Source organism: Squalius cephalus (assembly GCF_949319135.1).
Source record: "Squalius cephalus genome assembly, chromosome: 9".
Lineage (NCBI taxonomy): Eukaryota > Metazoa > Chordata > Actinopteri > Cypriniformes > Leuciscidae > Squalius > Squalius cephalus.
Genome location: NC_137130.1, coordinates 2,258,846 through 2,272,346, shown reverse-complemented (window position 1 = coordinate 2,272,346; position 13,501 = coordinate 2,258,846). Strand labels below are relative to the sequence as shown.

General features: G+C 37.6%; 2 protein-coding genes across 2 annotated transcripts in view; one reads left to right on the top strand and one right to left on the bottom strand.

Moving 5' to 3' along the window:
* The window catches only part of edar (ectodysplasin A receptor), a gene marked incomplete at its 5' end in the record, with an annotated part of 81,350 nt that extends 79,882 nt beyond the window's left edge, over nt 1–1,468 (bottom strand). Inside the window, one exon of the mRNA XM_079881857.1 lies at nt 1,428–1,468. Within this exon, the coding sequence (XP_079737983.1) occupies nt 1,428–1,468 (41 nt within the window). The remainder of the gene's footprint in view (nt 1–1,427) is intronic.
* LOC307164784 (E3 ubiquitin-protein ligase SH3RF3-like) overlaps nt 1–13,501 on the top strand; it is a 136,593-nt gene that overhangs the window by 16,072 nt on the left and 107,020 nt on the right. The gene's annotated exons all lie outside the window — the stretch shown is intronic.

The window sequence follows — 13,501 nt, the reverse complement described above, 5'->3', positions numbered from 1 at the left end:
CTAATGTTCCTCCTCGTCTTAATGGGAAGTAACCATGCCAACAATCTCCCTCAAGGATCCAGTGTGTTCATTAGTTTGACTCTAATAATGAGTGATTGTTTATGCCAGAACACATGATGGTTTATTCTGGACATCCTGCACATTTCACTGTAATTAGTAGTAGTAATCAGAGAAGAATAGATGTAATTAATTTTTTTTTAATGTAATATTGCAGTATTTTTAATTTTTTTTAATTAATCTTGAATCAGAATAAGTTCCTCTCGCAGCATCTCTTCTCTTCTCTGATGATGTGGGCGGGGCAACCTGTCAATCACATGAGATCAGCCAATAGCAAACCACAACCAGCCAATCAAATCCCCACAGACACAATCAAGCCCCGCCCACATTTGTTCTTGTTCCTGAAGCGTTTCACTCGGATATACGACACAATAGAGGAGAAAAGACCAGCAAATAGCAAACGTTAGGCAGCAAATTCAAATTCTGCTGTAAAGAAGCTCTAAAAAGACAATATCATCATTCAGTTTAAGTTTCTTTCTCATCCAATAGTGTCAGTGCAGTCAAATCAATAATATTACAGCCTTTTAAATGTTTTTTAATAGCGCTCAATCAATGATAAAATAGTATACAACAAATTTCATTATTGATTTGCATAGATTTGCCGTTACATCCGTGATTCCCAGAGGAGCACAACCATGAGGTCAAGGGGTCACCAGGGGTCAGAGGTCAAACCTTCCCGCACAAACTGCATTGTGATTATGGAAATGAGCACAAACAGAATAATTAATCACCATAGAGTCACATGAGGTGCGTAACAAAGCCCTTCCCAGCACACATCCATAACAGCTGGATGGTTTAACGTTCAAATCAACTGTTTTCAACATTGATAATAATCATAAATGTTTCTTGAGCATCAAATCCTCATATTAGAATGATTTCTGAAGGATCATGTGACACTGAAGACTGGAGTAATGATGCTGAACATTCAGCTTTGATCACAGGAATAAATTACACTTTACTGTATATTCACATAGAAAACAGTTATTTGTAAATTGCAATAATATTTAACAATTTTTACTGTATTTTTGATCAAATAAATGCAGCCTTGGTGAGCAGAAGAGACTTAATTATAATCTTATTTATTATGAACTTTTGACCCCTAGTTTATGTTATGTTATGATGTTTTTGCCAAAGAGATAAATTATTAATATTAAAACATTAATACTGTTAAAAAAATTTTAAATTACATATATCAAAAATACATAAAATTAATTTTCTCTATAAACAATGATTTTGTTGTTTACTATTCAGGACGTCAAATATACCAATAAAAAACATTACACACTTTATCTTAAATGACAGTATAAATGAAGTATAATTTAATGAAATATAAAATGAGTAAAACATAAGCAAAAACATTAATCTTTTACTTTTGAGCGGTCAGGTAAATTCCAGTCATCTGAGAGAACATGATGTTTTTCCTCAAGTAAATATTGCGATGTGAGTTTTTTCTCCAGTATTGAAAAGATGAAGTAAAGAGACTGGAACATTCCCTCTGTGTGTGTGTGTGTGTGTGTGTGTATGTGTATGTGTGTGTGTGTTATTTTCCCTCTCTTTGAAAGCGAGTGGGAGAGAAAAGAGAGAATTGCAAGATATAAAGTCAACATTGCTAGTTTATTTCTCGCAATTCTGAAAAATTAGAGAGATGTAAACTCGCAATTCTGAGATAAAAAGTCGCAATTATCTTTTAAAATGTTTTATTCTGTGGCGGAAACGAGCGTCCATAGAAAACAACTATTTTAAATTGTAATATTTCACAATTTTTCCTGTATTTTTGATCAAATAAATGCAGCCTTGGTGAGCAGAAGAGACTCTTTCAAACACATTGACAAATGTTTTACTTTTGAACGGTAGTGTAAATTCAAGTCATCTGTGAGAACATGATGTTTTTCCTCAAGTGAATATCGTGATGTGAGTGTTTTTCCCAGTGTTGTGCAGCCGTGCGTCAGATGAACGTCTCTCGCTCGGCTCAGAGGATTTCAGCTGGAATACTGTCAGGGTCTTCAGTGTTTGGACCGAGACAGACGAGAGACATTACGCTCAGCTGAAGTAAAGCGACTGGAACATTCTCTCTCTGTGTGTGTGTGTGTGTGTGTGTGTTATTTTCCCTCTCTTTGAAAGCGAGTGGGAGAGTTTGGGTTTTGCTCTTGGAAGCGTTCTCTCTCTTTCCTCTGAGATGAGAGCAAGAATGCGTCCTGCGGAAAAGATGAAGTGACCGCGGGTCGCTAATGGTTTGAGCCGTGGGTCTTCATCAGGTGGACTGAGGTCAGCCAGGGGTAAGATGAACCGCTTGAGGGAGAAGAAGTGATGATGACAGGTTTAGAAATGTGCTGTGAACAGGTTGATGTGGTGTGGAAAGAATCTCAGCTCATCCGGATTGCAAATTGAATTGGATTTGAATTGAAAAACATTTTTTTCCCTCCCAAAAAGTGTGCTGTACACACACATACACACACACACACAACACTATCCAATCAGGGCTTGACATTAGTTTTTGCTCACCTGATACTGTGGCTAGTGGTTTTCCAAAGTTACTCAGCATTTTCACATCGATACCATGGGGGAAAACTGTCATATAGATCATCTCTCAATTTGGCTGCATGTTTATTAGGCCGCTGTCACTTTAAGACCTGACGCACTGATCCATTATACTGTTACACATTCGTTTTCTTTCTCAACTGTTTACATTCACTTAAAGCTAGAGTTGTTAAAAAGTACACGCTTCGGTACCAAGTCCGTACTGAAATGTAAAAATGTGACAATACCAGCATTTCCCTCTAGCATTTTAAGCGCTGTTGACTCTTAAACACCTCTGATTGGCCATTGTGTTCACACGCTCAACATATATGTCTGTGATTGGCCACAACAACAACAATGACATCTTTGACACTCTTCACCGAGCGCTTACACAGATACACACGTGAGCGTTTAAAAGCAGGCGTCTATCAGTGGATATATCAGGGATCTGCTGATAGACGTCCGCTTTTAAACGCTTACGTGTGTATCTGTGTAAGCGCTCGGTGAAGAGTGTCAAAGATGTCATTGTTGTTGTTGTAGCCAATCACAGACATACAGTACTGTGCAAAAGTCTTAGGCATGTTAATATCCCCACCCCAAAAATGGTTTTAAGTCAGTTATTTCTATCTTTTGCTGTCGTGTGTCAGTAGGAAATATCAGTTTACATTTCCAAACATTCTTTTTGCCATTAATTGTAATCCAGTGAGATTTGTGTATGCACAAGGAGTCTGACAACAGCCGGTCTGATCTGATCTCACCATCATCGAGTCCGTCTGTGATTACATGAAGAAACAGAAGAAACTGAGACAGACTAAATCCAGAAGAACTGCGGGAACGTCTCCGAGACGCTTGAAGAAACCTTCCTGCAAAGCTACTGGGAAAAGCACTGGCACTCGTGTTAAAATGCTGTAAAGTGAGAATGCTTTCAAAAATAAAATCACAAATTGAATTTATTTATGATTTAACTTCTATTAACTAATTCAAATAAATATATGTTGTAACGACCCTTTGCGTTTAAAACAGCTTTTGTCCAGGTACACTTGCGCATAGTTTCTCAGGGAGCTTTGCAGGAAGGTTTCTTCAAGCGTCTCGGAGACGTTCCCGCAGTTCTTCTGGATTTAGTCTGTCTCAGTTTCTTCTGTTTCTTCATGTAATCACAGACGGACTCGATGATGGTGAGATCAGATCAGACCGGCTGTTGTCAGACTCCTGGTGCATACACAAATCTCACTGGATTATTACAATTAATGGCAAAAAGAATGTTTGGAAATGTAAACTGATATTTCCTACTGACACACTACAGCAAAAGATATAAATAACTGACTTAAAACCATTTTTGGGGACATTTTTGGGGTGGGGATATTAACATGCCTAAGACTTTTGCACAGTACTGTATATGTTGAGCGTGTGAACACAATGGCCAATAAGAGGTGTTTAAGAGTCCGTTCAACAGCGCTCAAAATGCTGTTTAAGCGCAGTAAGCAGTGAAAAAGAACTGAGTTTATCACTGAGAGACGGCTTTATGTGCCGTACTGTGGGTGTTTGAGCACAAAATCTGCGGGAATGAGTGAAATTATGTGCATTTCCACACCAAAACTCAAGCCTGTCAACACCAACAATATTCATCCGGAGCAAATGAAGTGAGTGAGTGAAGAGAGGCGGGTTTTTAGAGATGAGAGAGAGGGAAAGAGCAGCTGCGATCGTCTATCTGTTCTGGGGAAAATGAGTATTGGACGAGTTTCAGATTGATTGAGTTTTCTGTATTGATGTATCAAAAAATCTATATTTTTGGCAACACTACATTGCACTTAGTTTATTATTATTTCAGATGCTTTTTAAAAAGACTACATTTGAAAAATCTATATATTATATACAGGGTGGGCCATTTATATGGATACACCGTAATAACATGGGAATGGTTGGTGATATTAAAGTCCTGTTTGTGGCACATTAGTATATGTGAGGGGGCAAGCTCCTCAAGATGGGTGGTGACCATGGTGGCCATTTAGAAGTCGGCCATCTTGGATGCAACTTTTGTTTTTTCAATAGGAAGAGGGCCATGTGACGCATCAAACTTATTGGTAATGTCACAAGAAAAACAATGGTGTGCTTGGTTTCAACATAACTTTATTCGTTCATGAGTTATTTACAAGTTTCTGACCACTTATAAAATGTGTTCAATGTGCTGCCCATTGTGTTGTATTGTCAATGCAACCCTGTTCTCCCACTCTTCACACACTGATAGCAACACCGCAGGAGAAATGCCAGCACAGGCATCCAGTATCCGTAGTTTCAGGTGCTGCACATCTCGTATCTTCACACCATAGACAATTGCCTTCAGATGACCCCAAAGATAAAAGTCTAAGGGGGTCAGATCGGGAGACCTTGGGGGCCATTCAACTGGCCCACGACGACCAATCCACTTTCCAGGAAACTGTTCATCTAGGACATATCACCAACCATTCCCATGTTATTATGGTGTATCCATATAAATGGCCCACCCTGTATAAGATTCAATCCGCCAAAGTGTCTAGTAGGAGTGACTGCGTTACACGCCACTACTGAAATACACACACATTTTGGCTGATGTTAATGTCAAGCCCTGATGAAAATACTTTGCCAATTATGGATTATGACATGCATTGTAATATAAATTGAAAGTTAAGCTAAAGACACTTTTATCCAAAGAAAGTCACATTTTCATCAGCTGATCATGTTCAGTGCGCTAGGAATGATCTCACAGCCATGCTTTAGTGCTCGAGTTTCAGGAAATCTCTTCCCACGCATCTTCAGTTTTACATGAAACATTTTATAAATGTTGAAACGCCTGGCGTCCTCTTCCACTGCAGTATCTTCTGAAGTATTTGGTGTTGTGGATGTTCCGGGTGTCAGTTATCTGAGCACTGAGCCAATGCGAGTCATTCCCGTGGCTGAAGATCCGGTTCTCCTTGGGAATGTTTAGTCTGTAAACGTTCCGTCGGTCAGAATCACAGATCCAGCTCCTGGCAGGTCAGAGCCGCGAGCTTCAGCTCAGCGTGTGTTTATGCAGAGATGATCTTTTTTATGAATGGAGACGTGCCTGATCCAGCTGGAGCTCCACTCTCTGTGCTTGTGTTGTTGAAGAAACACTTTTAAAACCTTTATACAGTGTATATATATATATATATATATAATGCATTATAAAAGTATTTTTAATGCATTTATTTTGCACTTTATATGCTCTCATAAATCATTGTAACCACAGTTATAATACTGATATATTCAATTTTACACCTTTAGAAAGTATAATGCATAAAACACGCGACAAACAACCAATTTCAGATGTAAGAAGAAATCTGCTAATTTAATAATGCATTTTAACTTGAAAAGATCTAGGGCCCTATTTTAACGATCTGAAACACAAGTTTCAAACGCGAAACGCAAGTAACTTTGTGGGCGGATCTCGGGCGCTGTTGCTCTTATACCGGCGGGATAAATGACTCTTGCGCCCGACGCAAATCTAAAATGTGTTGGTCTGAAGTCGCTTCATTACTCATAGGTGTGGTTTGGGTGTAACGTGAAATAAACCAATCAGAGCGTCATCTCACATTCCCTTTAAGAGCAGGAGCGCTTGTTCCATGGCGGATTGCTATTATAACGGCGGATTTGCCAGGAGCGGTTCACAGCCGAGGAGACCGACGTTCTCGTCAGGGCCGTAAAACACAGAGAAGTGACATTGGGGATGGAGAAACACACCCAGATTAGCTTCGGTTAAAGAGGCGTATGATAATTTGGGTAAATGTGTAAGCTAGATTTATGCCTATTTTTCACATCTTCATGGACACAACAATGATTTCCCTCGTGTGGTAATATTTTTCCTTGTAATAATGTATGGTTTTCTAAAAATGTGAACTGCTGCGTCTGTGTAGATGAGAGAAGCAAAGTGTGTGTGCGTTGTGCACACGCTACATTATGGCCAAGCATGCGCCCTTAAAATAGCATCTGAATAACATGAGCAACGCCACTGACTTTAGACGAGGTTTCTCCTGGTCAGTGGCGGAATTGTTTTCTGAAACTGCAAAATAGCACCAGGGAACGTTTGCGCCGGAACACGCCTCCTCTTTTGGCTGAACCGCCCCCGGGAGCGCAAGTTCATTCCCTAATTTACCGACGTGCGTCTGTGGAGGGAAAAGTCCGCTGTGCATCGGGTGCAAAATAGGAATGATACATGCGTCGGTGTACAAAGTCAATTGTGCTGGGTGCAAGATATAGGGCCCAAAATGCATTAGAACATACGTTATGAAAACCCTTTATAATGCATTTTACATAAAGGCTTTAAAGTGTTAGCAAAACATTTATCAGATTGATTGTTGGAGATATTATTATTATTATTATTATTATTATTATTATTATTATTAAAGCTCTTCTCTTAGATTTGAACAGGATTTCATTAGAGGTCTGATATTCCTCCTCAAATCGCATTATTCTCTGAGATTTCATACGGTGAAGTGAAAGCGTGTGGTAAATGGATGCATGTGAATGTAAATGAAGAGAAATGTAGCGTTTGCGCTGACGGATCTGGGCTGACAGCCAAACGCTCAGAGAGAGACAGATGTCCATCTCTACAGATGCAGCGGCGAGCTCATGGCTTCAGATATTCATCTAATATGCATTTCCAAAAGCACTGCAGAATCCAGTCATTACATGAAATTTACTGTATATGTCACAGAATTTGGCAAATGTTTAAATGTTTCTGTTTTAATGGTTACATTTAAATGCTAGTAATTAAAAAGCATGAACATAATGAAACTTTTTGAAAGTTTAAGAAAACTTTTTTTTTTTTTTCTACATTTCTGGATTTTGTTTTAATGGTGTAATTTTGTAATAAAAAAGCATGTCTAATCAATTGAATTAATCGAACATTTATTACAGTATGTTCTCAAAAGATTAGCTGTGATTGACCGTTTATGTGGCCGTCGAGGTGAGTTAGAAATGAAAAACTCCTTTAATGATATTTAGAAAATATTAATGATATTAGAAATGTTATGAGTTATACAGTTATCACACATGAGCTCAGCTACTGTCCAGACAGACCTGTGTGTGTGTGTGTGTGTGTGGGTGTGTGTGAGTGAGCAAGCGTGTGCGAGTGTGAGTGTGTGAGAGTGTGTGAGTGAGCAAGCGTGTGCGAGTGTGAGTGTGTGTGTGTATGAGTGTGTGTGTATCAGTGTGAGTGTATGAGTGTGTGTGTGTGTGTGTGTGTGTGAGTGTGAGTGTGAGTGTGAGTGTGTGTGTGTGAGTGTGTAAGTGTGTGTGTGTGTGTGTGTGTGTGTGTGTGTGTGTGTGTGTGTGAGTGTGTGTGTGTGTGTGTGTGTGAGCGAGCATGTGTGTGCGAGTTTGTGTGAGTGTGTGTGAGTGTGAGTGAGTGTGCGTGCGCGAGTGTGTGAGTGTGAGTGTGCGTGCGAGTGTGTGTGAGTGTGTGTGTGAGTGTGTGTGTGTGTGTGTGTGAGTGAGTGAGTGTGAGTCTGAGTGTGTGTGAGTGTGTGGTAAATGACAGATGATAAAATGAACTATCATTTCTTTTTCAAGCTATCTGAAATATCATTTAACCTATGTTGTTTTTCTTGAAATTTTTGTGACTTTTTCTCATTTCTGGTTATGAACGTGCATGCGAAGTTTCAACACACTGACGTGTCGTGAAATGTGCGCACAAACTTTTTATACGACTGATGTTCGTGGGTCAATTTGACCCTCATATATTTGTTCAAAATCAACTTATGTTGGGTTTTTTACTACCGTATGAATGCACTTCTGTTAAGAGAGAGAGAGAGAGAGATGATGTTTCTGCTCTCATCAATGACTTCATCTCACACACTGCACACTTCACACACTTCACACACTCCTGTTTAAGTGCATGAATGACGCTCTTTTCTTCAAAAATAGATGTTTAGTCTGTCCTGTTTGTTTTAGTCTCGGCCCAGACGCTTCATTCAGAAGATTACAGAGACAGAAACTAATGAAAGCTCTTGAGTGTCGTCTGGAACGGGAGTGAATGAGCTGATCAGAAGCTGTTCGTGTTGTTCCTGTAATCGGACCGCAGGGATCGGGATTTCTGCTCTTCTGGAAGAGAGAAGAGTGTATTTGGTTAGATCAGTGTTTTTCAGTGGAGACACCGAAGCGTTTCTCTCAGTCGTGTCAGTCTCTGTTAAAACAAACTCTGTTTCGCATAAACTGCTAGTCTGAAAAGTTAGTAATGCATTTGTTTTTCTTCAAAACTGGTCCTAACTTTTTAAAAACAGTTACAATATAAGGTAAATCGGTGTAATTTGAATGGGAAAAGTAAGACTGTTTACCTTTTTTATAACTTCTATTTGGTCAAACTAGTTCTTAAGACAGTCTTATCATAGTTATGCAACTGGCTCCTGTTTTATTGGAAAAAAAATGTGTTCAGTTTTCACTGTTTAATTGGGAAAAAGTTTTTTTCCTAAATTTGGGGTAAAATAATCTAAATGCATGTTTTATGCAATTGCAATTATTTTAAAATGCAATTAAAACAAGAATCCAGTTTTATTGTGCTTGTTTGCAAGGCAACATTCTAAAAAATGCTCGGTCGTTTCAACCCATGTTTGGGTCAAATATGGACAAACCTAACCTTTTTTAAAAAGAAATATAAAAATTATGAAATAAAACAAAATAAAAAAAAAAATCTAGTATTTAGAAATATATATATATATATATATGTATATATATATATATATTTAAAATTACAATTAAAATACTAATATTTATGGTTATCTTAATTCACAATTTCAGTTTTATTTTGAATATTTGTGCAGTCCTAGAATATGCTGAATCAACTTTTTTGGTAGCAGCTCTACATTGTTCTCTTATTTTCCATAGACGTTCATTTTAATAACTAATTGTATTTTTATTATTTATGAATGACATTTAAAAATATAAAAAAAAAATCCTCTTGTTTGTAGGGCTGTATAATTTGGCAAAAATTTTGTAATTATATATCAATATGGAAACAATGACATTATTATTATTATTATTATTATATAGAAATGTATTTGTATTTATTATTAATTAATTATTTTAATTATTTTTTATTAAAAATATTTTATAATTTATATCTATATTTTTTAATTGATATTTAAAATGATTGAATTATATTTTACTATATAGAACATTTTCAGAAAATAATAGCGCTGCTAAATTGATTTAGTATATTCATGATTTAATCGGAATAAAACAGAAGTCATTAATTAGGACAACCATGAAAATTAATATTTAGTATTATTATTTAGCAATAAATTATAATTTATTTGTAACATAAAAATAATTATTATTATTATTTTATTTTTTTACGCTGATATATTACAATAAAAAATGTTTCCGGTTTTATTTTGATTAATTATGCAGCCCTAGAATATACTGAATTCACTTTTTGGTAGCAGCTCTATTATTTTTTTCATGAACATCCTATATAGCAAAACTACATAAACATTTAAAATTATTATGCAATAATAGTTTTCATTGTTTGTCATTTAAAATGCAAAAAAAAGAATCTTACATTTGCCAGACGCTTTTACCCAAAGCGACTTACATTGCATTTCAAGGTACACATTTACATTCTTATCAGTTCTTGCTTTCCCTGGGAATCAAACCCATGACCTAGCGTTGCAAGCGCCAGCGCTCCACTATTTGAGCTCCAGGAAAGCATCATGTGTATATCAGAGCTGTTCAGTGAGTGCATGTCTGGCTCTGAGTTCGAGGACAGGGAATCTCGGCTCGATCCCGCAGCAGGTGCAGGGAGACGGATCTGATGTCACTGATGTCATGTGACAGCTGGGCCAGAAGCACACAGTTATGATGACATCACTGCATGGTCACTATGGTTACGCTGCATGATGAGGTGTAAACTGAGCCTCGGCTGGTTCTTGCGGTGTGGGAAAATCGCTCCTTTGCGGACGCTTGTTACACAGAGGATGAACGTTTGCCAGCTGAAATCTGATTCAGCCAAATCTCATTCCTGAACACTGACTGAAGGGTGTAAATATGAATATACATATATTATTCATTACAGATCTACAGCAGACAATAGTGTCATTATTCAGCTCAATTCAGTTCAAGTTTCATTCACATATAATGCTGTCATATCAATAATATCACTGAATATTAAGTGTCTTTTAAACCCCAGTTGAGCATAGCTATATTTCCATCCACATATTTTAGTGAATTTTGGGATATTGCATTAAAAAAACACCTAATGGAAACGCATCATTTTTAAAAATGTGCATAAAAAATGTAGGTGCATTATTATATGTGTAATATATTAATTCATGCAGTATTATACATTAAATATACTATGATGGAAACACATTCACAGAATAAATCCCTCAATAACTTCACATGACTTTGGCTCAGTGGAGGCTGTGATTGGATAACTGGAGTAACCAGTGGACCAATCACATCGCAGGATCTCAAATGTTGGTTTGGTGTTTCTGAAAGTCAAAGAGTGTGATCAGAATGATTTGGTTTAATTCCCTCCAGAAGCGTCTCACACACACGAGTGTGTTCCCGAACACCAGCATCCGAACGCTAGAGAACACGACAGCGTTTACTGTGTTTCGTCTGACGCTCGAGACACTCGTTTATGATGGAGGGAAAAACAGCCACATTGCAGAAACTTACTAGCCTGGAAATCCAGACCTAAGTCTGAAAGATTAATGGTCTGGCATCGACTAATGAAACTCGTCCAGCTCGAGGGGCGGCACCAAGCATGCGTTTGAAAATCTCACTGCACGCCATTGGATAACACTACGACCAATCACAACACCCCATACGCTTAGCTACCAGCGGCGCTAACTGGTAGCTTAGACTCTCGCCGTATCCGGTCGGCAAAACAGCAAAAACGCCCTTCTTGCAAAGGAAGGATTCGAGCGGCGTCTTCTGTTCCTGTTTTAGAGAAAAAGCCAAGTCTAACTCGTTCATTGTAGCGGCCAAAGCCGTTTCAAACATCTGGTGTTCATCCATAGCCATCTTGCAATGTTTACTAATGACTTGGACGTCACAGCGCTGTCGTCATCTTTAGCTCCGCCTATATCAGATAACCCGATGTGATTGGTGCAGCTCGGATACAAGGGCATATTTAATGAGCATCATTACTCGACGCCAGAGTAACTCGCTGAGCAAATTCAACTTTCCATAACTCTGGATTTCCAGGGTAGAAACGTACAGTTTTAATTCGGATATTTTGCAGCAGTTTCCCAGGAAGTGACGATTTTGTTCTCTTGAACACATGGGATGGAAACGCTGCTTTATTTGCAAATGTTTTATGCAATATTCTAACTTTGTGCATAAGTTAAATTTGCAACTTTGCATGGAAACAGAGCTAATGGCAAGCAAATCTGTAAAAATTATGCTCTTTTAATCAAAACCGACTAAATTCTCCATGAAATTATTATAAATGATTAATCTGTGCACATCATTATTGTTTTAAATTCATGTTCCTGGTCATTTAGAATCAGAATAACTTCCCCTCCCCCTCATCTCTTCTAATCTCTGATGACGAGATCTTACATTTGTAGATTTGTTCTTCTTCTAGAAGCCGTTTCACTCGGATAAATGTCACATTGGCTAAGAAAATATGTTTCATGCTGACTTTATTATTATACTACTGCCGGTGCACAAACACTGAGATTTACTGCAGCACATTCACATCTAGTTATACATGAATGTGTTTTCTTCTAGTTCTTTCGAGTAATGAGAATACGCAGCCATGTGTTTGACCCTTTGAAATGAACACTAAACTACTGGCCACGGACAGGGAAATAAGACCTGGACCTTCCTGTGATTAAATGCTGAACTGTGTGTGTTGTGCAGAATGAAGGAGCCCGATGTCGCCCTGAAGAGTGTGTTGTGCTGTTAGGAGTGTGTCTGGTCATGCAGATTAAAGCCTTCGTATATTAGAGGTTACAGTCCGCTAGTATGGCAAGCCGCTTTAACATTTAATCCTTAAAACGAACTAGTATCTATTTTCATGCTACCAGTACTTATTTTTTTAGTTTCTAGTATATATTCCATTAGCTACTAGTGCTTATTCTTTAGGTTTAGTATTTTTTTTTTTAGGTACTATTTCTTATTCTTTAGGTTCTAGTGTATAGGTATATATTTGTTTTAGATACTAGTACTTATTCTTTAGGTACTAGTGCTCATTCAGGTACTAGTGCTTACTCTTTAGGTATAGTACTTTTTTACTAGTGCTTTTTTAGGTACTAGTGCTTATTCTTTAGGTACTAGTGCTTATTCTTTAGGTACTAGTGCTCATTCAGGTACTAGTGCTTATTCTTTAGGTACTAGTACTTATTCTTTAGGTACTAGTACTTATTCTTTAGGTACTAGTGCTCATTCAGGTACTAGTGCTTATTCTTTAGGTACTAGTGCTCATTCAGGTACTAGTGCTTATTCTTTAGGTACTAGTACTTATTCTTTAGGTACTAGTGCTCATTCAGGTACTAGTGCTTATTCTTTAGGTACTAGTGCTTATTCTTTAGGTATAGTGCTTTTTTAGGTATTAGTACTTATTCTTTAGGTACTAGTGCTTATTTATTAGATACTGGTACTCATTCATATACTAGTACCTATTAAATAGAAACTAGTACTTTTTAAGGTTTAAATGTTAAAATGGCTTTCCATTCTGCTAATCCATAACTTCTGCCTCTAGTAAGTGCGTCGGATCGTTGTTTCGATTAGAGAGGCAGTGAATATCTGGGATGCATGTAGTGAATATTAATTGTAAAAATGAATATTTATGCATTTCCTGCTGTATTTACATTTTCACTTGTCCTACTATCCCATTTTCATGAAAGCGATGAGCCACTTGGAGTCGTGCATAAGAACAGCACTGTCAAGTCAGCTTTATTTCTATAGCACCTTATACAATACA